The sequence below is a fragment of the Myotis lucifugus genome, unplaced genomic scaffold (assembly GCF_000147115.1).
Source record: "Myotis lucifugus unplaced genomic scaffold, Myoluc2.0 scaffold_123, whole genome shotgun sequence".
NCBI lineage: Eukaryota > Metazoa > Chordata > Mammalia > Chiroptera > Vespertilionidae > Myotis > Myotis lucifugus.
In genome coordinates, this window is record NW_005871171.1 from 2,257,792 (window position 1) to 2,282,210 (window position 24,419).

The window sequence follows — 24,419 nt, forward strand, 5'->3', positions numbered from 1 at the left end:
AAAACAAAGTGGAAGGAACACAGAGAGGAAACTGTCCTTAGGGAATTGGAGTCCAGAAACCACTCTTCTGAGAGCACAAGGGCCTCTTGTGGCATCAGAAACAAGGAATAGAAGTCCCAGTTTGCTGTGATAACAGTGCCCAATTGATACTCAGAGAAGGGAACTATCCAGAGGGAAATATTTTACAATGATCATTTACTTGGAAAAGTAATCATTTTTGGTGGATCAGAAAATTGAACAACTCGATCCAGACCAAGTTTGGGTCTCACCCCCAGGTGAGTCCACCTTCGTGTTTGCCGAGGGGCTGTGCTCCCCGCTGTCCCGGTGCCGGACGTGAGGTCTTGTCCACCAGGTGAAGGTGCTGGGCAGTCCAGCAGACACCCCTCCCTGGATTGGAAGATGCCTCTACTTCCTTAGCTCCAAAGCTTGGAGCTAATTTTGATGTTCACTGTGTTTATGGGGGAGTTTTTCTAATCCAGAAGGGGAACCACAGCATCCTTTCTTAAATATGCACGACTAGGAGACTAATTTTCAATTAGAAAGCCATACCATTTTATTCAGCCTTCCTTTTAGTAGCTTCAACGAATGACGGCCATTAATACAAAGAGCAGACGCCACCATTTAGGGCAGGGCCTCTTGGCCTTGGCACTGTTAACATGTGAGGTGGATGATCCTGGGTTGTGGGCCGTCCTGTGGACTTCACAATGTGTAGCAGCACCCCTGGCCTCCACCCATAGGTGTCAATAGCACCCCCTCCCAGTTGTGACAGCCAACAATGTCTTTGACATTGACACATGTCCCTTGGAGGGAAAATCATTGGTTTGAGCTACTGAGTGAGCATCTCAGCCCCACACTCCGATTCCTGTGTTTAGATGTGTGCTGCAGGCTGATGAATGGTCAGCCAATTGTTGGCAATTAACATGGCGCACAGTTTTCTGTATCAAAGCAAGTCATGCCCGAAGCAGGCTTGAACTGGTCTCTGACTCCTAAGCCAGGTGTAGTCGCCACATCATTACTTTGTGAGTTTGACTGTCCATACTTTGAATTGTTCTGGGCTTTGAATTGTTTGGGGCCATTTGGAAATTAATTGAACACTGCAGCTTCTCATTAACATCAGCAGGTTGAGACTCCCCCCCCCCCACACACACACACACTGCTGCTAAGAACGTGGGACATGGGCCTCCTACCATGCAGGCAGCTAGAACTGTGGCTTTTCTCCTGTAAAATCAGTAATATAACACACAAGAGCCTGTCTAGTTCTGTGCCTGGGCCAGACTAGCCCCCACAGAATTCAAGTTTCCCCAGCAAAACACGCTGCCGGGTTCTGTTGCCAGCTCCTAATTGTGAGGATAGGAAAGGCCGCCAAAGCAGGAGGAGGGTTCTATGCTGTTTTTCTGATGGGAAGTGACGCTGTCTGACTTGGTGGGTAAGATGAGGCATCTCTGAAGATTTGAGGTCCTCTCCCTCCCGGAGTCACTTCCAGTTCATGCCGCTCCAGCCTCCAGTCCCGTCCTCGCTGGGTCTCCCCAGTCTGGCTCTGTCTCCCCACCCGCCAGCCTGTCTACTTGCTTTTCCATCCCTTGTCCCCTCTGCCTCTGTGGCTCTCGTCCTATTTTCTACCCCACATTCCTTGTGTCTGTCTGTCTTGTTCCCAGTTTTTTATTCTTTCACCCTCTTGTCTCTCCCTCTTTCTGCGATTCTGAATTTAAATCTATGTACACAGACCATCTTCCTTTAGAAAATGGTTAGGAAATATGTCCTTGTCCTGGAGAAGCTGTCAGTTAGGTGTCTCCCCAGATGAATTGGTGACAGGATTTTAAAATCCCTATCAATCATCATCATAACACAATTGCATGTTTTGCTTACAAGTTACATTTGAAAACATGATACATATGATTTATTTCCAGAGCTACGGGAATAGTTATTTAGCTTATTTAGTTATTTAGCTTATTAATAGTTATTTAGCTCCAAAATGAATTTTGGAGTCATTTTCTTGGTTTAATAGTACCCAGTACTTCTCCCTGAATTTGAAATTTCAGGAAGCTGGGAGGAGTCTTTGTAATCCAGACAGTGACGAGATGTCATAGCAGCTCTATAATTTCAACTCCAACTCTATGGTATTGAGACATTGGAGTACCTTTTGCTCTGCTGTGTTAAGCTGGACAAGAATAAAACTGAACACACACAAGGCAAGGTTGACCCTAAGAAGGTGACCTAATTAAATGAAACAATTTTGTGAAATGATAGCTAATAATCAGTCACCTTTTTATCACTTTCTTAGAGGGCCTTGAAATGTGGTCCAGGAGCTTTTTACATGATCCCATTGCATTGTTTATATGCCTCAGGGATGGGATAGGGGTGTTGTCCTTCAAAAAGGAGCAACAGCCTAGTAGAAAAGAGAGAGCCCTGCTCTGCTGGTGGCGTCTCATCCCCCACCCACCGTAGCAGAGCTAGCGCCGCATTACCCTTAGGAAGGATCTTACTGTGTGCAGGCCCTCCCCCTCTCTTGAGCTTGGAGTTTAGTTCACAGAGTATTTGTTTAGAAGCCATGAAAGGAATGGATGGCTGGTGGCTGCCCATGAGGGGAAACACATTTGATTCTATCTTTACTTTGTGCGATATTTGCATCTGTATGTCAGTGGCTATTTGAGAGAAGAAAGGTAGAATATGCAGTACAATTCTACTCAATACCTCTTGGTCACTAAACTTTTTAATCATGTTTGAATGCTGTCTAAGTTTACAGCTCAGGTATGTAATCAAGGAAGGGCAGGGCTGAGGGAGGCAATGTCTCACCAGGTAGTAGTAGCTACCGGAATTGAATTGGGTGAAAATGGGAAGTTTCACTTAACTATCCCTGTAGTTAAACCTTAGAATTTTATCTCAGGGAGTGGGAAAAGCACAATGTCTTGGACCTCTTATGTCTACAAAAATGGGCCCATCAAGCTCCTCCCATGAACTAGTTACAGGAAAATGTATATACAACAAAAGGACGCCAGTGTTGGGGGAAAATATTTTTACTACTTTAAAATATTCAATTCAGAGCTAGAGAAAACTGCTTTTAACCTATCTTAAGAAAGCTAAATACTTCCTTTTCTCTCTTTTTTTTTTTAAGTACAATGTTTTACTTTTATTAAAGTCTGTGAGCTCCCTCTAGTGGCTTTGTGAAAGGTTTCAGTTTCAAGAAAAAAGCTTTTCATTAGCAATAAGGAAATCATTTCTTTTCCAATAAGTAAATGCTTTTCATTGCTTTTCCTTATGAGAGAGAGAGAGAGAGAGAGAGAGAGAGAGAGAGAGAAAATAAGAGAAAGAGGAAGAAAGGGAAGGAAGAAAATTGAAATCCCGACTGAGTGAGAAAGGCATGCCATATAGAACCCTGTTTTACAGCAACAGCCAGCACCCGCACTGGCCCTGAGCTGTGCGCCGGGCGTCCTCTGCCAGCCGGGCCTGTCCTGCTTGTGGGTGAGTCTGTGTCCCTTCCTCTTGCAAGGGGAACTAGCCAAGGAGACACGGCACCTGTGAGTGAATGAAAAGGCAAACAGCTCATGTTTTCTAATTTAAAAAATGACTTTTTACATCAAACCATTTATTTTAAATAAAGTCTAATATAGGGCATGGGTTTTTTCTGAATTACTTAGGACTCGTTCAACAATTTATTTCCGTTATTGCTTTTCTCTCTCCAGTTACCTGTCTCCGGAAACCTGATTGACCTTTATGGCAATCAAGGACTGCCCCCCCCTGGCCTCACCGTCAGCAACTCCTGTCCAGCCAACCTTCCCAACATAAAAAGGGAGCTCACAGGTAAACACCTAGCAAATGTGCTGCTTACTAGGGATTTTCTGTTAATTTTCTGATGCATAAAGTAATCAAAATAGTGACCTCCAGTCTGTTTCCAACTCACAAACATACTTTTTAAAATCTATGCAGCTGGTAAAACTTAGAGCAATATTTTAAGATGGAGGACTTTACCTGAAAATCCTCGTGTCCGGTACTTCTTAAGATACTGGGAGTCCGGGCTGCCTTTGCTCCCTGTACCACAGCTCTGCGGCAGCCCTCGTGTATCTGTGACTGCTGCCGCTCTGTTGGGGGGGCAGCAGACAGCACTGTAAATGCTTCTGCCCGGTCTGCTGTGTTCGTCACTTGCCAAGCCCCTGGAGGCATCTGAGGGCCCCTATGTGAATTTTCCTGCCACAGACCCTAAGCCCGCAGCTGGGATGGGGAAGCATATGTTTCTTACATCTTCAGATGCCTCCTATTATTTTTGCTGTATTAAGTGCAAAAGACGTATTACATAGAGTAAAAAATAAATTACAGAATGGAGTGATGGGTATTGTTTGTTCTGAGGCAAGTGTGAAATTACCTATTTCTCCCTTTTGCTTAATGCTTTAGGGAAGGCATTTGGCCGTTAAAACGTGAGGATGTGGGCCTGGCATTCTACCATGCTGACTTGTATGGCCCTCACCCCACCCCCTGTTTCTATTTGGTCCTTGCATCCTGTGGTTTTGGGTGAACAGACTGAGAATATGGAATATAGATTTGGTGCAAAAAATCCCTGTCCTATTGGTATCTTTAAAAACTACTTCAGAAAATTGTGGCAGGAGAAAAACATTTTTTAAAAAATCACTGATTTGGGTTAAAAAAGATTACTAATTAATTAATACATTAGAAACCATCAAAGGACAACCAAGTAGTAAGTACCCTACAGGAAAGAAAAGTACCATGAGGTTTTAGTAAATATTGCTAAATAAGATCTTTATTAAATAATAAAATATAGTTAGAGCAACATGATTAAAACTCTTACTACTTGAGTCCGAAGTAGAGTTTGAATTATGTATATGATTGTTTCTTCAAAAACCTAGGAAAACCACAAAGGCAGGGGTGAGGAGTGGAAGAAGTGGGTGAAAGGGTATAAATGTATTAAATTTTTAAAAAGCAGATACAATGGATAGTATACTTCTAAAGTCACTTGCATCTAAAAAAGTGACTTACCTAGACAGGACAGGGTAAAATGCCAGGAAAGGGAGCCAATGGACAGGAGTTGGGGTGCTAGAGGGGCAGCATGCATGATGTCACCAAAGGCAAGCAGGCTTAGGAGTCAGCGATCTGACCTAAGGGGTGGGGAGGGATGGTCTTTATTAAGACCAGTATTCCCACCTGTATTAGGTGGGAAAACACGAGGACGAAACCGTACAGTGATTTGAACAGAGGTTTAAAATATTCTTCAACCGTGTACAGGCAATGAACTACTAAAAAAGGATGAATACTAATGAGTACCCAACCTTGAGAGGGAACCCTCCTCCCAGGGCCAGGGTGGGGGGACGTGGTCACAGCACAAATGCACAGAAGCCCACTGGGCGCCTTGACCAGAGCTGGCCCACACCTGGTGAGTTGAAGTTGGCAGGCAGAGAATTGTGGGGTCCAGCTGGAACCCAGAAATAAAAGGAAACAAAACAAATTAAGATACAGAGGTGGAGGGGCATAAATAACAGCTGCCTATCCCCTCCATGTAAGGAACAAACCCTGGAAATATTGGGGCTGCCCTCCCCAGTTGCACTAATTCAGCTTGTGAATTATGGATATAAATGTATATAATGATATACATCTAACGACTCCGTGTGCATACCTGTGCTTCTCCAGCTGGAAGTTTTCAGGGCGTGTGTTATAAAGGCATCAAAGAAAGACTTCAAAGTTCTGTTGCCTGGAAAGCTGGTCTGACTCCTGAGGGAGGAATGTTAGGTTGTAGCGCTTGCTGCTTTTCTCCTCTGCGCCTGTCTGTTCCCAGTGCGCCCTGCGCTGTGACCCGGCGACTGGTCTCTCACCATTTTGTAGAAGCCACGGGTTTGCATTTCTTTGATATATATTTCAACTGAAAAAAATGCAGACTTTTTAGTATTGTTTAGAGTCAGGTCAGATGAGTTTGCCTACTGGAAAAAGGGGCTGTTCTGTATTCACATTGTCGTGTGCCTTGACCAGTTCCAGTTTCTAATTACTTCATTCACGTGCACAGCGTGTATTTTCCCCACAGAGTCGGAAGCGAGAGCGTTGGCTAAAGAGAGACAAAAAAAGGACAATCACAACCTGAGTAAGTTGGTTTTGTTTGTCATAGTGGATGTTGGAACTGATGTTTGTCAGATTGGATGTTGGAACTGATGTTTGTCATATTGGATGTTGGAATTGATGTTCACTTTTTATCAAGTTTTTTCCCAGAAATTTTAGAGGGAAATTGACTTCTATGATATTAAAGGTATATTTTATGGCAGAAACTATTTTTCAGAGAAACCAGGTATATATTTTCCCCAGATTTTATCTCAGATCAAATTGAAATTTTTCCAGTACCCTAAAGACTATTTTCCTTGTTTATAGTATTGGTTTTGTATGTGTGTGAGTGAGAGACACTTGATCCCCAACTACCCAATTATAAGTGTTGCTCACACTGGAACTTATTAACAATACAGGGTTATGGGAGCACCTTCTCCAGTGAGATTTGAAAGAAAAAAAAGAATCATCTGGGGGGTAATCTATCTGTGGGTGAGGTAGCCTTCCAAATTTCTGACTTTACCTGTGACGTAAAAATATTTTAACATTTAAAATTATTTGTCTGTGTTTAATTTACTCTTGATCAAATGTTTAAGCTGTTCCTATAAAAACGTAAGATTTGTGTTTCATAAACAAGTAAAAGAGGCTGCACGGTAAAAAAACCAAAAGGACTGGGCTTGGAGGCAGGAAACAGTGTGCGTGTGAGTCAGTGTCTCATCCTGTGGCCTCCTGCGCTCTTCCCTACATTGATGTTTAAGAATATAAGTTACATATGATGCTCTGTCCTTATAGAAATGAGAGAATAAGGCCAGAGTTCTCCTGCGATCGTTGGGATAATCTTTCCTCTTCTCAATTTGCTGTTGGTCTTCTCGGCCTCTTTCCTTGTCTTTAAGAAACACCCAGAATAGAAAGCACTGCTCTATGATGAGGAAACACAGACGCTGTCGTCTTGTCCACACTCTGCTGCTTGCTGTTTTCCTCAGCAGCATGTCCTGAAGACTTCCACTGTTAATAACTGAGCCATTGCCTTTAAAGACTGTTGCTAAGTATTCCATAGCATGGCCACCTGCTGCTAGGGCTGTTTGCAGTGTGTCCTGTTGTAAACAGTGCCAGGTGGACATCTGTGCATGTGCCTCTCTGTTTGTTACCAAACAGAAGGAACCTGTGTTCCCCACTGCTAACCCCCAGCCGGGTGCTGGCAGAGCCACACCCTAAGTCCTGAGAACTGGGGGGAGACTGGCTGTTTTATCATGAATGATGCCACCCAGGAGAGCGGGCAGCTCGTGCTCAGAGCCCGGACTCCCGGTAGCGTGGCGCGTGCATTACAGATTCTATAGGATAAAGCACAGGGCACTGTGGGTTGGGGGTTCCGAGTTGTACTGGGAGCTGCCGGGGCAGGGGAGAGCTGGGGAATCAGTGTCTGAGTTGCAGCTCTGTCTGTTTCATGGGAAAGTAGCCAGGGGGCCTTTCCACCTCAGGGCTCGGGAGCTGACACAGCCCATCAGGATGTTCTCTCTCCTGCAGAGGTCCATTCCTCAGGCCCAGCTCCTGTCTTCTGCTGCCTCGGGGTTGCTGATTGCCGGGGGAAAGGCTAGGTCTCTGAGGGTAGAGAGAGAGGGACGATTTCTACAGCTAAATGTAATCACAGTCATATGGATCCTCAGGTTCATGTGCAGGGGAGCTTGTTGCTCCAGGTTAGGAGCTGAGAGATGGAATTGCTGGGTCCCCAGGGGCGGTCTTTCTAAGTGGGTATTGCCCTGGCCAGTCCCATCCAGTGATGGGAAGCTTCCCTCATCTCTTACCCAAAAGATGTGAGTTAATATTAGGTCTCCTCTGGCTTCCAAGTAATTTTACTCTTAGATATTTCTCCTTTTCAAATGCCTTGTAAGTAAGATAATTAGGCATTATCCAAAACTTGTCAAAAACAATATTCATCTAATCTCTCAAGTTCATAGTTGTCAAAGTGCAAGCATGGTTAGCTCAAATTCTGAGGGCTATAAAACAATCCTAAAATCGCATCTAACCATTAGAAATTAACACTCAAGGTTAGATTGCCCTTTGGCATAGCTCTTTCTCTTCTACGCATTTTATCTTGTGAGAATATTGCCAACATGTGCAAAAGAACACACCCATTTCTCCACTCTGTTTATTGAGCCCCTGCTACATGGGAGGCACTTTCTACAAACAGGTTTCCCGTCCTATGTGCTTAGATTCAAGTCAGGGGCCGGCAGAATAGATGAGAAAACCAATACATCAAGGTGGTGTGTTCAACATACAGCATTATGATAGGAATGAAATGTTCATGCAAATCCTGGCAAAAACACTTCTTATACATTGAAAAAGAGGGAGAACTTGGAAACAGTGTCAGTGGTTCTCAACCTTCCTAATGCCGCGACCCTTTAATACAGTTCCTCATGTTGTGGTGACCCCCAATTTCATTGTTACAAATTGAACATAATTAAAGCATAGTGATTAATCACAAAAACAGTATGTAATTATATATGTGTTTTCCGATGGTCTTAGGCGACCCCTGTGAAAGGGTTGTAACCCACAGGTTGAGAACCGCTGGACTGTAAATAGTCATCAGTAGAGAATTTCTAAGAAAATTATGGTGCCTCCATGCGGGGATTCTCAGTGTCGCTTAGAAGAATGGGGTGGTCTGGTCCACCTGACTCAGACGGTCTACCATACATTGCTGAGTACAAAGCAGAACAATGCGTGCAGTGTCTCGTTAGATACAAAGCACCTACTATGTGCACCTGTGTGTGTTTATGGGTGCATGGCGAGAGGTTCTGGTAGTCACCCTCATCCTTGACAAGAAATACAGGTGTTTGATGGTGTAAAAGGTGGTTTTTACTTTTTCCTTTATACACTTTTGTATGTTTTGCAAGTTTATATAAGCTTATACCACTTGTATAATTTTAAAAAGTTCGGGAGGGAAGGCATTGAATTAAAAATAAAATGTAGTACATCTAAATGTTGACAGTAATAGATGTCAACAATATGCTATTGAGTGAGAAACCATAGATGCAGAATTATTTTTAACATTATCTACTGTAACTGCATCATTCTTTATTTAATACATAGTTACTGAGGGCCTACTGTGTTCCAGGCTCATATGGGTGTTTTGAATGCCTCAATGAAAATATATACATGCATACAGAAAATACACAGACATTAGATGGTAGAAAGTCATGTAAATGAATCTATGAATGAATGATGTGGATGTCGGATGGCAGGAAGTTTTATGAGGAGACAAAGTGCAACCAAGCAGTTAGAGTGTCAGGATGGAGTGGTGGTTGGTTTTAAATAGGGTGGCCAGGGTGGGCTCCCAGGACAGTGTGAGTCACTCCCTGAGGGAGGTGAGGGCAGAGCCTCTCAGATGCAGTACTTGGGACGAGTGCTCCAGGCAGGGGGGACACCACTATGAAGCTCCAAGTGGGGGTGGAGTCCCAGAGTGGTTGAGGAATAGCAAGAAGTTTACGGGCTGAAGGGGGACACAGATGAGTAATGGTAAAGATATGGTTGGAGTGGGAGAGGGTAGAAACGAGGCGGGAGGGATGGAGGCCGCCAGTACTTGTGGGATGCCTTGAGGACACGGCTTTTGTCGAGGTGAGATGGGGAGTGATGGAGGGTTTTCAGCAAAGGACAGCCGTGCTCTGCCTTACTTTGCACAGGACCCCTCCCCGCCCCCCTCTGGGATATTCTGGGTGGACCAAAGGGGGTGGGGAACGCTGGGCCTAGGTGGAGCACAGAGACCAGGTAGTTGGGTTGCAGGAATCCAGGCAGGAGACGGTGGCTTCTGTCAGTAGCCGTGAAGCTGCATGGACTGTTCTAGAAATACTGTGAGGATAGAGCCAACAGATTTGATGCTGGAGCAGCTGTGGGATATGAGACGACAGAGGTGCAGTATTGATTCCAGGACTGAGTTCTGCAAAGTGAGGGGGAACCTGGGCAGAGTGCGGGCTGTCCCTAGAGCTCCCCAGGGAGGCAAGGGGGTGGACGTGCGAGTCTGGAGTTCCAGAAGATGCCAGGCTGGATGTGTAACTGTGGAGCCTCAGCTTGTGTGTGGCATTCAGACCAGGAGGCGGCACCAGGTCATGAAGAAGTGAATGTGGACCTAAAGAGGCCCAGAACTGTGGCCGGAGGCCCGTGTGTGTGTTTTCAGAGGTTATAATCGCCAGGGACATAGAAGACACGTAACAGCAGTTGTAGCTGGGTCATAGGAGGCTTTTATTTCACTCTACGTATTTCAGTATTGTTTGAATTGTTATGATTATTATATGCTTGGGAAAAGTAAGGAACGTTGCCAGAGGAGGTCAGCTAAGCTGATCAGAGGTGCAAAAGCTCCTCATTCAGAACCATTGCATCACCTATTCTATTTTTATAAAAGCTTAGTGATAGACAGTGATATATACAATTGATTTAATGATAGAGATCATCACTCAGCTTAAAAATGCAACATATTTTGGGAAGTAGTGAACAATATTTTTTATTCAAGTGAATCAAATATGAATATGTACTAAGTTATACAAAATAGTCTAATAATAATAAATATGTATTAGGTTATTATATATTTAAAGTAAAAAGTTAACATCTTTAATTCAATTTATTAGACCTTAAGTTATTTGGAATTAATAAATTAAAAACATTTATTAACACATATGCTTTGCTACTTCACCCTCCCCTAAGAAGAACATACAACTAGATTTATGAATGGGAATGCTGTTGGGCGGGTGATGTAGGGTAAAGGTGCTGGACGTAACTTCTGGTGGGTTATCCAGACCACAGCCACACGTCACATGGCCTGGTGAGCACGTGGGATGTGGCTCATTGAAGCGGTCATGTGCTGTACGAGTACAATACTTAGTACAAAGGAGAGAATGTAAATATCGAATTTATAAATTTTTATACTAATTACATGTTTAAATGATAATCTGAATATATTGGTTTATTAAAATATTAAAGTTAATTTCACCTTTTTGTACTTTTTTAATGTGGCTGCTAGAAATTTAAAATTTCATCTATGACTTACATTATGTTCCTATTGGGAAGCACTGGGCCAGAGCAGGAGTTTTTGTGTGGCCTGTGGGCAAAGAAAGTGTTTTACATTTTTAAAGAGTTTTAAAAAAATCAAAATAAGAATGATATTTTGGGCTATGTAAAAGTTATGTAAAATCCAAGTTTTGGCATCCAGTGCTTGTTATTAGCAGACTTGCACTGCAAACACGTCTACCTGGTTAACATGATCACATTTGACTTTGGTCAATAAATAAGTTGTGGAAATCTGTTTTATCTCCTGTTGTGTAAGTACCTGCATCATGGCCTCAGTTCTGGCCGCTCAGCCAGCGGAGCTGAAATCCGCAGGGGCCCTTTGCAGAAAGTCTGGCCTGGTCTGCAGCCAGGGTGGGGTCCTGGCCCTCCCCACTTCCTGCTGTGTCCTCACCTCCCTAATGTGTCCAGGGCAGTTTTCTTGTTTGTAATGGAGTATAGTAACTCCAACTGCAGGGTTGTGACGGGATCAAATGAGAAACTGTATATCTCAGGGCTTACTTAATGATAAAAGGTAGCTCATTGGAAAAACTATTTTAACTTTAGTACCAAAACCATGGAAACACGGAAATACAGGGTGAGGTTTCGTGGTCCTGAGCCATAAGGTTGATACACGCATGTCGTTAATGAGATACGTTCATGCCACTGTGACGCTGTTGCTAATAGTCCTTCCTGTGCTCTTTTCTTGAAGTTGAACGAAGAAGAAGATTTAACATAAATGACCGCATTAAAGAACTAGGTACTTTGATTCCCAAGTCCAATGATCCGTGAGTACAATTGCATGTTCATCTGCATCGTATAGTTTTTGTACCTTAATGTTTTTTTCTATGTTGCAAAAACTGCACCATTATGAAAACCAATGTAAAGAAGTCCCCCTTTCCTTGGGTTTCATCCTAAATACTCCATCCATCTTGCTTTTAATAGTCTTATCAAACTAAGATGCTGAGGGAAGTGCACCGAATTGGACAACAGGGTGATTGGACATGAGGTAGCTCTGGGTGTGAGGAGAATCCTTGGCAAACAAACACTGAGAGGCTAAACAAAATTAATTTACCAGTTTCTGCAGGACAGCGATTTCAGCACGTGCTGAAGCAAGGTATTGCTGGCTGCTCTTCATCTCCAACAGCATCTGTAGGCACTGAGAGCTGATATTGCAGACTTCACGTTTAACAATTTTGCTCAATTGTGTGTTTCTTAAACGTTCGTGTTCTTTGTATGTTTTTCCCTTCTAGAAAAAAAGAGTACGTTTTAATCTTCTCCTAAGTATAGGTTAGCTCCTGGGATTTCAGCTCTTTCTTCCCGCCCACTGCTTGGGGGATCACAGTGGTAAAGATCTCTTTCCTGCTGGCAACAGCAGCAAACAGGACAACACATACAGTTTCTATCCATTAGACATCCGCCCATTTGAAGTGAGGGGCTCGAGGATGTACACATTTTAATGGCTCCCACAGGCATTCAATGAAATTAGCCTGTGAATATGACCTTTTAGCTATCTAATAAAATGTGAAGATGAAGTCAGCCGTTATTCATGCACGGCTGATTAAGTTTGCTGTTCACATTATTGCCGGGGTATTTGTGAGGAAATAAAGTAAGACTATTGTAAGGTGGCTCTGATGAATGAGTGTTCAAGCACAGTCTCCATCATCCACATTTTACTTTCCAGGTTTCTCAAGGAAAACCATTTTGAAACTCAGAACATTCGAGTCCTCAGCTCTGCTTCACACATTTATCCCATGAGGGAGCTGTGACCTTCATTTCCTGTCCTCAGTGTGGCATGATAGCTGAGAATGGATCCCCCCTTTCCTGTTCTTCATCAGCTCTCACCTTTAGACTAGCATGGGAATCTCTTTACCAGAGGATGAAGTTCTGGGCGGGAGTGAGAGCCTCCCCTGCCTGTCTCCTTTCTCCTTTGTATTCCGTTACTTATGTTGACAATCTGGACTGATAATGATCTGAATGTGTAGGCATTGTTTTAAGATAAAATGGACAGTCATCTGTAGGGTTTCCGTGCCTGGGAGCCGACCCTGGGCGACTGAGGAGACAGTCCAGCTGACCAGGGTCTCGGCCCCACGCCCTCGCCTGCCCTCAGCACACCTGCTCTTGTTGATTTACATAGTAGAGATTTATGTACACTTCTGTGTGAGAGTGGGTCTTTCTCATTAAGACAGAAAAGTTTAAAAACCCTTCTTTTAAGCCCAGAAGCATAATTAATTGGTTGGGTCTCACAAGGAAGTAAAACCCAAGACAACTGGTTGAAATAGTCACTTCTTAAAGATGAAGTGGCTGTGTGCATGTTTCAGCAACTTGTCCTCACCTTGCTGGCCTCAGCAAGGTATGTTTCAGTATAGTTGCCTTTCTCTCTGGCTGCTAAAGTTTCTCTTCCTTGGATATTAGCACTGAAATTAGCCAGTTGGCTCAATCCCAGGACACCTCCCTGCTGCCATCTTTGGTGTTCAGACCCTGGGGATCCGCCCCCAGGAACTCTCAGGGGCCTGAGCGCTGCCTCTCATGGGAGAACTCTGTTTGGTTCTTTATCTGACCCATGTGAGGATCAGTGACTTGGTGACTTGTGTTAACCGCCCTCCATGCACACAGCCACCTGATACTTCTGATCCACTTGGAGCAGCTGTAAAGCTTTGGAGGTTTTTCATACATTAAAAGTATTTTTGTTTTCATCACTATCGTCATTATCATCATGAATATTGTCTATAAAAGGGCTCAGATTAAAGTGCTATAGAAATATTACTTACCTAATTATAATTTCATTCTTAGTCATTGATCTGGAGTGTTCCAAGTGGTGTTTCTATTTGTTTCACATGTGAGTACATTAGCGCTGTGGTGATCACAGACTGAGGGCGTGGACCGCAGGTGCTGGGTTTGAATTCCCAGCCGGTGCCTTCCTAGACGTCTGTGCTGGCTGGAGCTCTCGGGCTTCATCCTCAGCTGTTAAGAAGGGGCGATCAGAGTATCCCTGCCTAGCCTCGTGGTTTTGAGGACTCAGTTACACACGAGGAAGAATGGCACAGTGGTGTAGAGCCTGCGTCCGAAGCCAGGCAGTCTAGGCTTCCTGGTCTGCCACTTCCCAGCTGTGTGGCCTTGGGAAAATTATTGGACCTTTCTGTGCCTGAATTTCCCAGTCTGTCAAATGGAGTTGTGATGACTAAATGAGATGTACAATTCTTGGGAAAGCACCTGGCACCTAGTGAATGCTATTTAAAGAGCCATCGAGTGAGTACATGGAGCCCCTCACACATTAGAACTGCACCCTCAGCTTTTCACAGCATTTTTATATAAAGTGCCCCCTTTGATTCCAATAACATCCCATGAGGCTGCTCCTGCGAGGGCAATATCACGGTTTACAAAGAGGAAATAAAGACAGAGAGAAGTAGGTAACCTGTCCATGGAAACCATGATGCAGTTCAAGGATGCCACCTGTGTGCCTCACACAGTCAGGTAGTGAGGCATCATGGGATGTTTTTGCCACAGCTTATTCTCTGAGTTAATGTTATAGTCCTAGAAAGCTGTAGCTATTTCATACAATGTTAAGAATATTGACTTTACAACCAACAGACCTAAGTTTTTAGGTCCTGACTCCACCTTGTAGCTCTGACCCAGGCTAGCCCGTGCCAGGGTGCTCCTCGGGGTACGTGGGGGGAGAGGGGATGGCGACTGGTAGCTATACCAACCTGCACTCATTAGCGCATCTTTGGAAACTGCTCTGACTGTTGCATTTTTGTTGACCCTCAAGTCATACAGAGTCTGTCTCCTTGCATTTCATCAGGGACATGCGCTGGAACAAGGGCACCATTTTAAAAGCGTCCGTGGACTACATTCGGAAGCTGCAGCGGGAGCAGCAGCGGGCAAAAGAGCTGGAGATGCGGCAGAAGAAGCTGGAGCACGCCAACCGGCACCTGCTGCTGCGCATTCAGGTACGGCCGGCTGCAGCCTGCGCTCCTGACTTCACAGGGGAGAAGAAAGGGTGCAGGGAGCCCCCCCGGGAGTTGACTCACGTGATCCTCATTATTTGTGGATTCCCTATTTGAATCTGCCACTTATATCAATTTATTTGTAACCCAAAGCAACATTTGTGGCACCTTTTGGTCATTCTCAGAATGTGCAGAGCCACAGACTGGAGTTGCCCGGGACGTCTTCCACGCAGGGGGAGCATGGCGAGGCTCCGCCTTCTGCTCTCAGCTCCTCCTGTGACCCAGTGTCCTTTTTGCAGTCTGGTTAGTGCCAGGTTTTTCATATTTTTGTGGGTTTTGTGGGTGATTTTGCTGTTTACAGTGGCCTGTAAGCATCATACCAAAGTGTTGACTAGTTTCCCAAGCACTGAAGGCTGCGATGTGTCTGATGGAGCTAAGTTGACTTCAAACATAAGTTGCAGTGCTGTTGGCTGAGTTCAGTGCCAATGAATCAACATTACATCTAATCTAATAAAAGAGAAACATGCAAATTGACCGTACCTCTGCTACACCCACAAGCCACGCCCACCAGCAAATATGCAAATTAACCCAACTAAGATGGTGGCGGCCACGAAGCTGGAGCGAGCAGGAGGCTTAGGTTGCCCCCGGCAATGGAGGAAGCCAAGCTTCCCGCCTGCCCTGCCGGCCCTGAGCTCTGCTCAAGGCTACAAAGTTTCAATTATAGAAGATAAATAAATCCCAGATACCTGCTTCCAGCCTGGGGTCGTGGCCAGCCTGAAAACGGCCATCAGCCCCTCAGCCAGGCTGGCCAGGCATCCCAGTAGGGCCCCCCCACCCTGAAGGGGCTGTGGGCAGCCAGAAAACGGCCCTCAGCCACTCACCCAGGCTGGCCAGGCACCCCAGCAGGGACCCCTCCACCCTGAAGGGGCTATGGCCAGCCTGAAAACAGCCCTCAGTCCCTCACCCCGGCTGGCCAAACCCCCATGGGGTGAGGGTCCCCGCTGGGGGGCTTGGCCAGACTGCAAACAGCCATCAGCCCCTCACCCAGGTTGGCAAGGCACCCCAGTGGAGACCCCCACCCTGAAGGGGGTGTGGCCAGCCTGAAAACGGCCCTCAGCCCCTCACCCAGGTTAGCCAGGCACCCCAGCGGGACCCCCACCCTGATCCAGGACACCCTTCAGGGCAAACCAGCCGGCCCCCACCCGTGCACCAGGCCTCTATCCTATATAATAAAAGGGTAACATGCAAATTGACCCTAACAGCAGAACCACTGAGAATGACTGGTCACTATGACACACACTGACCACCAGGGGGCAAATGCTCAATGCAGGAGCTGCCCCCTGATGGTCAGTGCACTCCCACAGGGGGAGCTCTGCTCAGCCACAAGCCAGGCTGATGGCTGCCATCACAGCGGTGGTGGCGGGAGCCTCTCCCGCCTCCTCAGCAGCACTAAGGATGTCCGACTGCAGCTTAGGCCTGCTCCCTGCTGGCAAGTGGACATCCCCCAAGGGGTCCCAGACTGAGAGAGGGCAGAGGCCAGGCTGAGGGACCCCCCCAAGTGCTCAAATTTTTTTGCACCGGGCCTCTAGTATTAGATAAGGAAGCACGGCTCTGTGACGGAGTGTGGCCAGAGGCCCGCAGGCACTAGCTGTGTCCCCAGCCACACTAGCTGCAGCCGACTGTCCGCTAGTGCGGCTGACAGAGTTGCCTCAGCCAGCGGCTTACCCTGCAGACATTGTCTCACAGTTCCCAAGGCACCAGCTGGTTCTGAGGGTGAGGAGGGCTCGCTCCTTCATTCAGAGACAGCGCCTCCTTGCCTGAGTCCTACGTGGGGGAAGGGGTGAGGGCGCTCTTGGGGGTATTTTTATAAGGACACAGGTCTCACCCAGGAGGGCTCCACTCTCATGACATAAGCGCCTCCCAAAGCTCTGTCTCCAAATACTATCTCCCAGGGACATCAGTTTCTGTGTAGGAATTTGGGGAGCACGTACATCCAGTTCATAGCGGTGATTCCTGCGAATGATGAGAACTGACTGTAGTTGTTAAATACAAAGATGCCTTAGTATTGGGGCGGGGGGGTGTTAGTCCATAATCAGAGCCCATGTTAATAGGGAACTTGGGGATGCCCAGAGGATCTTATCATCAAAACATAAATGTAAGAAGTAGGACAGAGAGTGAACTTATGCCAGGTGTATCTTTAGTTTACACTATATTTTCTTAGCGGGAGAAATACTAATTTTACGGGTCCATAGGATCCACCTGTCATTTTATTCAGGGAGTGTGTGTACAGTGCAGAGTGAGCAGGGTCCCTTGGTGTCAGCCAGGCCTTCTCTCAGGCACGGGCCTCTGGCACCAAATGTGAACACACTTTCCTCTGAAACTGCCTTGAAAAAGAGAAAGAGAAACTGAGGCTGCTAATGACTGCAGGAGTTTGCAAGAGTATTTTTAATGTCCTGGCCAACTGAACACGGCCCACCAGTAGGAGTCACTGTGCCTTCTTCTTGAGTAGATGAACCCACCTCTTACCAGATTTTGCCATCAGCAGTGGCTACGTTTCAGGTTTTCAAGGCAACCATTCATGGAATGACAGTGCAAAATGCAGCACTTTAGTGACCAGTTGTCTGCCATAGTGCTGGGAGTCCCAGACATGGAATTATGTAGCTGAGTAGTTCACTGATAACGGTGCTCTCGATCTTTTCCATGCCCACACCACCCGTGACACTTGTGGTGGCACAGCTTGTGGGTGCCAGGACTCCAGCCATGGGGCAGAGAGGTGAGGACAGCTGTGCTCTGGGGCCCATTTTAGAACCTCAGCAGGGAAGGAGAGGTCAGCTGGAATGTAAATGTCTCCTCCCTTTCTCCCTTTATTCGGCTTTTGCTGTTGGTCCCATGTCCCGTTCTTCGCTGAGGAGCTGTAGGTCTTGGATCTGTTGAATCTAGGCTACCAGTTTATAAAAGCAGCTTGTACTAATGTGCTGGTTCTCATACAAATATTAAGATACTACAGGCCCGGTGCACAAATTCGTGCACCAGTGCAGTCCCTCAGCCTGGCCTGCGGGATTGGGCCGAAATTGGGTCCTGGGTTGCGAGAGGGCGCAGGCCAGGCTGAGGGACCCCACCAGTGCATGATCAGGGCCGGGGAGGGACGTAGGAGGTTGGCCAGCCGGGAGGGACTGTGCGAGGGCTCCAGGGTGTGTTCGGCCTGTCTCGCTCAGTCCCGGTTGGCCGGACCCCAGCAGCAAGCTAACCTACTAGTCGGAGCGTCTTCCCCCTGGTGGTCAGTGCACGTCATAGGGAGTGTTGAGCAGCCTTAGCATATCATTAGCATATTATGCTAATGGTATTATATAGGATAGTAATTGTTTTGAAAGAGAGTCAAGGGTTTTGTTTTAAGGCCCCAAATATGTCTTTTTGTGTGAAATACAAGTATCGTAAAATAGTGAATTGGAAAATCCCCAGGGGGAGCATCTCAGGGTTTCCTGCGTGATAGTGAGGCAGCCCTCAAGCTCGGCATGTCCCGGAAGCGTGACCAGTCAGGACAGCTCTGCAGGCCCAAGCCTGCACTTGGATGAGAGGCATTGCATTATTTAGAAATCTAACTAAGGCTTTAGTCAGCTGATAAATATTTTAAATTAAGTAACAGAAGATAGAGTAGGATGTTTTACTCTCTTAATCCAACTTTATTATTTGTTCTGAAAGACAAACTACTTGTGTGGGGGTGCTGTTCTTATTAGCACGTTGCTATGGGTTTACAAGAGTGGGCGCTCTCAGCCAGGGCTTCCTCCCATTTCCATTCTAAGTGACGCACGCACAAAGTCTCACAGAAGAAAGCATGAGGCCCGAATGGCATTGGACCCACCTTTTATCCCACAGCCCAGGCTCTGAGCTGATGCTGGGAGATGTGTTTCTGGAGGGATGTGGGGGAGGGGCAGGCAGGTGCTGCTGGGACACATCAGGCTCCGGCTCTTACTTGTATTGCATCCAGAGGTCTTGTAGATCAAACAGCCTTTAATGAAGACTGAACACGACTCTTCCGGAAGGTAGATCCTTAGGAAGGTAGATCCTTAGGAAGGTAGATCCTTAGGCGTGTGAGCCGAGGCTGAGGCCTCGTCTGTTGCAGGGCCGCGCTCCTCTCCAACGAGGCGAGAAGACTCGCTCAGCCTTACTCCTGTTCTTACTGCTTCACAGACATGGAAGGGCGCTGCACGGGGAGGGAGAACGCTCACTGGGGAGTCTGTCGGGGTCTCTAGGGTTCATTTTGGGAGGGTGCAGGGATACTCAGGAAGGAAGAGGGAGGAGCCTTTTGAAATGAGTGCTGGAGTCCCCAGGCAGTTGAGGCTGCCCCGAGGCAGTGCAGGCAGCAGAGACTTCAGTTCCTCACAGTCCTCAGAAGGCGGCCCCCACTCTCCATCCACAGGCTTGGTTTCTCCTGAAAGCACTGCTGGGCGTGGAAACGGCGCCTTCCCTCTGCGCCTGCGTCCTGGCCTCCATTGTGCAAGGACACCAGGGCTGCCGCAGATTGGGTCCGGCCCCCAGTGACCTCATTGTAACTTAGGGACCTCTCTGAAGATACTGTCTCCAAACACAGCCACATTCTGAGGCACTGCAGGTTAGGTTTCAGCACAGAAAATGAAGGAAGTGGAGGAAGGAATTATTAAAAAGTGGATGAGGACGTTTTTCTGGAATTAAAAAAATGTCCATTTCTCATGGTGAAATGGCCTCAGTGATGCTTCTCAACCTCCAGTTCCTTGTGCGAACCTTCCGCACTTTTGCCACTACTGCCCACTTTCTTAGTGCTGCTGCCCCTGCTGTCTTAGTTACTCTTCCGTTTCTGTTAGGTCCTGACCACTTAGTAGGCATTTGAAAATTTAAACATGTAAATTAAGAAGAGTAGTATTTTTATATTATTTTAAAATAACTGCATTACTTGCTGCTGGGCCCGTGTGCCTGGATGTGGGAGGTGGCTGCTGCCACCTGTCCTCCCTGAGCGGTGACTCCCAGCAGCGCTCGCATCTGTCAGAAACGCCTCCCCAGGCCCTGCTCCACACAGTGAGGGGGGAGCCCAGGCGCAGCCGACCCAGCATGGACCTGCTACCTGGGCGGTGGCCCTCACAGACGTGTCGCCACTTCCCTGAGGTTTTCAGTCTCCCCAGGGCCCTGTGCGTCCTTTGCTGCACCTCGAATACTTAAGAGCACAGTTTAGGGACCACAGAACAATAATGTTTACTGAATATTTTCCTTTAATCAGCTTACATTTTGAAATTTTATTTTGGTGTTTTTTTAACTTCTCGTTGTGAACATTAACGGCTGTGAGAGACTCTCCATATTTAATATATAAAATCCACTACCACCTAAAAAGCATTTCATTTATTACCAGTAGTACTTATACTCTACTTTTAAAAGTGTGGCATTTACTAATTTAAAAGAGCAAAATATTTTAATATTTATCGTTTTCTCTCTAAGTGTATGATTTTTTTAAATAGACTTTATTTTTTGGAACAAGTGTAGGTTTACCCGCAAAATTGAGCAGAAGGTACAGCGCCTTCCCATGCACCTCCCGCTCCTCACGATCCACATCTCCAACCACGGGAGAGAGTGTCCTCACCAGCGCCAGGCCCTCCCCTTTCATCAGGCTCCCTCTCGGGCGGCACGTCCTGTGGGCATGGACAGTGCGCACTGACATGGCCCCGTCATGACAGTGTCTGCCCCAAGCCCTCTGTGCCCCTTCGGCCCAGTGTCTGACTTTCACTTTTCTTTCAGGAACTTGAGATGCAGGCTCGAGCGCATGGCCTTTCCCTTCTTCCGTCCTCGGGCCTCTGCTCTGCGGACCTGGTGAATCGCATCATCAAGCAGGAGCCCTCCCTGGAGAACTGCAGCCAGGACCTGCCGCCGCGCCACGCAGACCTCACCTGCACCAGCACCCTCGACCTCACCGACGGCACCATCAGCTTCAGCAGCAGCCTCGGCGCCGGCACCGAGGGCAGCCAGGCCTACGGTGTCCCCACGAAAATGGGCTCTAAACTGGAAGACATCCTGATGGACGATACTCTTTCTCCTGTTGGCGTAACGGATCCACTGCTTTCATCGGTGTCCCCGGGAGCTTCCAAAACCAGCAGCCGGCGGAGCAGCGTGAGCATGGAGGAGCCCGAGCACGCGTGTTAGCAGCCCCGCTCGCCTCCTTCTCCAGGAGATTCCACAACTGACCTGAGGGGTTTTCTTGATAATTTTCCTTTAATATGAATTTTTTTCATGCTTTCTCAATAGCCAAGGATATATTTTATTTTTAGAATTTTGTGAAGCGGACCTGTATATTCTATTTTGCAACTATAAATGCCTCCAAAGTATTGTACAATAAGCGTACAGAACCTGTGAACTGAACTCACCCTGGACACCAGCTTCCTGAGCAAGAGGATTTTTATCAGAGAAATTTCTGTCCACTGTTATTCGGGGAAGCAGGTTGGAGATTGAGATTTTTATGCCTGTGACTTCCTTGGAAATTAAATGTAAAGTTTAATCAGAGGAATATAAAGCAACCAAAATAAATAAAATAAAAGTAGAGACAGACAGACAAACAGACAGACAAAAGAAAAGAAAAATTTCTCACTAACCTTTTCCATTTTGTAAATGTGTTCATTGGTACTGCCTTAAAGATACAGTACCCTCTAGCATCAGTCTTTATACTGCAAACTATTTCAAGAAATGCTATATTCTGCAAAAGAAAAAGATGCAGCCATTTTCATGAGGATTGTCTGGTGAGAAAAATAGCTGATGTGTTACTTACCGTTGAATTGCGAGGACGGAGCAGGGCTCTGAAACCGAGCTCGGCCTCACCCCTGCCGCTCTGGTCCTCCTCACCAACGAGTGGGAGTCAGTGTTTCCTAGGACCTGTTTCACTTTGAATGAAAACGAATGTCCTCTCTAGTAAGACATTGAGGAGCACTGAGTGTTTTACTCTTTTTTCTTTAATTTTGCTTTTGATAAGAAAACCAAACGGCACATTTCTAATTGGCTTTACTATTTTTATTTTTAAATTATGTTTTACTGTTCATTTGAGTTGTACAGATTCTTTATTATCATTGTTCTTTTCAGTATGTTTGTATTAATTTGTAAGAATATGCATCTTAAAATGGCAAGTTTTCAATATTTTTACAACTCACTGATGGTTTTCTGCATTATTTGTACACACATGAAAGAAAACTTTTACGCAAGGTCTTGTGTTTAAAGAGAGCTTTGCGAATATTTTGTATATTACAGTCTCACTCAGAACTGTTTTTCCACACATTTAAGGTGTAGTATTAATAGGTAAAACTGGCCTTCTAGGGAGAATAAACTTACATATTTATTTTTAGTGATATAAAAATAGCAATATTCTTGGAGACAGGTAACCATAGTATTAATACGCCCATTATGCTCATTTAAATTGAGGTTTATTTCAGCAAGCGTGCTGAACTTTTCTAAGGAGAGAGATAGTGTACTGGCAAATGACTGGTACTTGGTAGCACTGCTTTGCCGAGCGGCAGTGCCGTCCAGGCAGCTGCTGTCCGGTCAGCTCCCGTGCGTGGGTGCGTGCGGTCTGGCGCGGCAGCAGCAGTGGCCCCGCACTCTGTCGGGCGAGGTGTCACACAGGCATGGGGTCAGGAGTCAGGCTGTTGAGTGGACCGTCTCAGCAGCATGTACAGTTGAATAGCCGGTGGCATCAAGCACACCCATCCGGAATGAAGTGCCTTACACGGAGCAGCAGCCGCTTGGGACTGTGCTGGCTGAGCTGGGCTGTGGGAGACTTTCCCGCTGGTCTCATTGAGAACGGCGTGCGGCATGGTGCCTCTGTGGACAGTATCAGAGCTTCCAGTTCTCCTTCAGATATTTTTAATATTAAATATATTTTAGTGACAGAGTGCCAACTTCTTTCATCAGGAAACCTCATTCAGGAGGGTTTTATAAAAAACGAGGCTGAGTTTAAATGTCAAATGTGAATTGGTGATGGCTGTTAGAGGTTCAGGGAGAAGGAGTGATTGTCGAACGTATGAATGGATGACTTACATGAAAATAATCCATGCCTGGCTCCCCCAGGCACGCTGGGCAGCGAGAGTCCTTGGAACTTTGAGAATGCTGTCAGTTTTATAGCTTCATTACTTAAGGGGCAGGGAACTTGGTTCCCATTCTTTCAGCCTCCTTCACTGTACAGATAGCTCTTCTCCTAGAATAGTGACACGGGTGTGCATGAGCAGCTAACTGTGCCACAGTGTTCACGGACACAATCACAGCATCGTCCATTTTTCTCTTCCGATTGACATGGGGGAGGGGACCTGGGTGCATAAGTCGAAGGTGGCGATGGTCTGATGCTAGTTTTGTTTAGCCGATTTGGAGGTTCTTAAAAATAGAGCAAGGCTGACTAACCCAGGGCCCAGGATTAAGCGAATGTAGAGGGAGATTTGTGAGAGAAAGCATGGCATCTCCTACCACTGCCCTGGGTCTCGCACGCCGGAGCTCACCCTCCCTGCTGCCCCAACCTTCTTAAGAGACAGTTTCTGGGGGTGGCAGGCCAATGAGCCCAGGGGAAGGCTGCAACTGCGGGAGTGGTTTTATTTATTTCTTTTTTGCCAAATAGAGTGTGGGTTCGTTTTAGGGACTAGTTACGCCAGGAGGGGGTGGTTTGGGCTTGCTGTTTGTGATGAGAAAACAGTCCACACCACTCCCCGTCCCTGGGTGCAGAGCTGAGACCTGGGCTGGGCCTCCATCTGGGGTGACTGAAATGCCAAACTTGTCCACCTGCCTCTGGGTACGGTGATGGAAATACCAAACCTGACTTTGCCAAAAACCATGCAACCAACTTGGGTCATACTATGATGACAACGTTCTTTCTGGTTGTTTTTTTTAAAAATAAAGCAATAAGAATAAATAAAATACATAGGAAGTTAAAAGATACAAAATAAAGCACAAAGGAATGCACTTACTAATATTTTTTAAAATGCACTGGGGAAAAGTTGATGTTGATAACAGTGTATTAAAAACTCCTATTTCTTGAAAAAAAAAAAAAAGACAAGTGACTGTCTTCCTGACACTCGGTACTGTAATGTGGTCACCTGCTGTGGGTGCACAGTGCTCTCTGCGTGGCCCACAGCACTGCATTGTGGGTCAATACTCATGTATCCGTGACCTTTGAACTGTTCTCGATAGCTTCATTAAAGCATTTGGTTTTTCACACCGTGCTGGCCAGTTGTGTTTAGTTGATGCCAGTTTTGAATATTGTTTGCCTTATCAGAAATGGTGGTGCACTTTTTCTTCCGATTGAATGAATAACAAATTGCATGAAAAAAAAATGTAAATGCCAGTAAGTACGTTTTTTGTTTTAAATGTCATTCTAAGATATTGCTTTTTTGTTTCAAACACTGATTACTTTATAACTTG

At 46.1% G+C, this 24,419-nt stretch overlaps 1 protein-coding gene across 5 annotated transcripts in view; it reads left to right on the plus strand.

Annotated features, from left to right (window-relative positions):
* Positions 1-24,217, plus strand: part of MITF (melanogenesis associated transcription factor) — a 96,299-nt gene extending 72,082 nt beyond the window's left edge. For 2 of the 5 annotated variants that reach the window (XM_006093765.3, XM_006093768.3), the window contains exons 6-10: positions 3,681-3,798; positions 6,005-6,079; positions 11,777-11,852; positions 14,867-15,014; positions 20,772-24,217. In XM_006093765.3, the coding sequence (XP_006093827.1) occupies positions 3,681-3,798; positions 6,005-6,079; positions 11,777-11,852; positions 14,867-15,014; positions 20,772-21,173 (819 nt within the window). In that variant the 3' untranslated portion in view covers positions 21,174-24,217. Of the gene's footprint in view, positions 1-3,680; positions 3,799-6,004; positions 6,080-11,776; positions 11,853-14,833; positions 15,015-20,771 lie in introns of all 5 variants that reach the window. The other 3 variants (XM_006093766.3, XM_014460037.2, XM_023758112.1) reach the window with 2 other exon arrangements.
* The last annotated feature ends 202 nt before the right edge of the window (positions 24,218-24,419 follow it).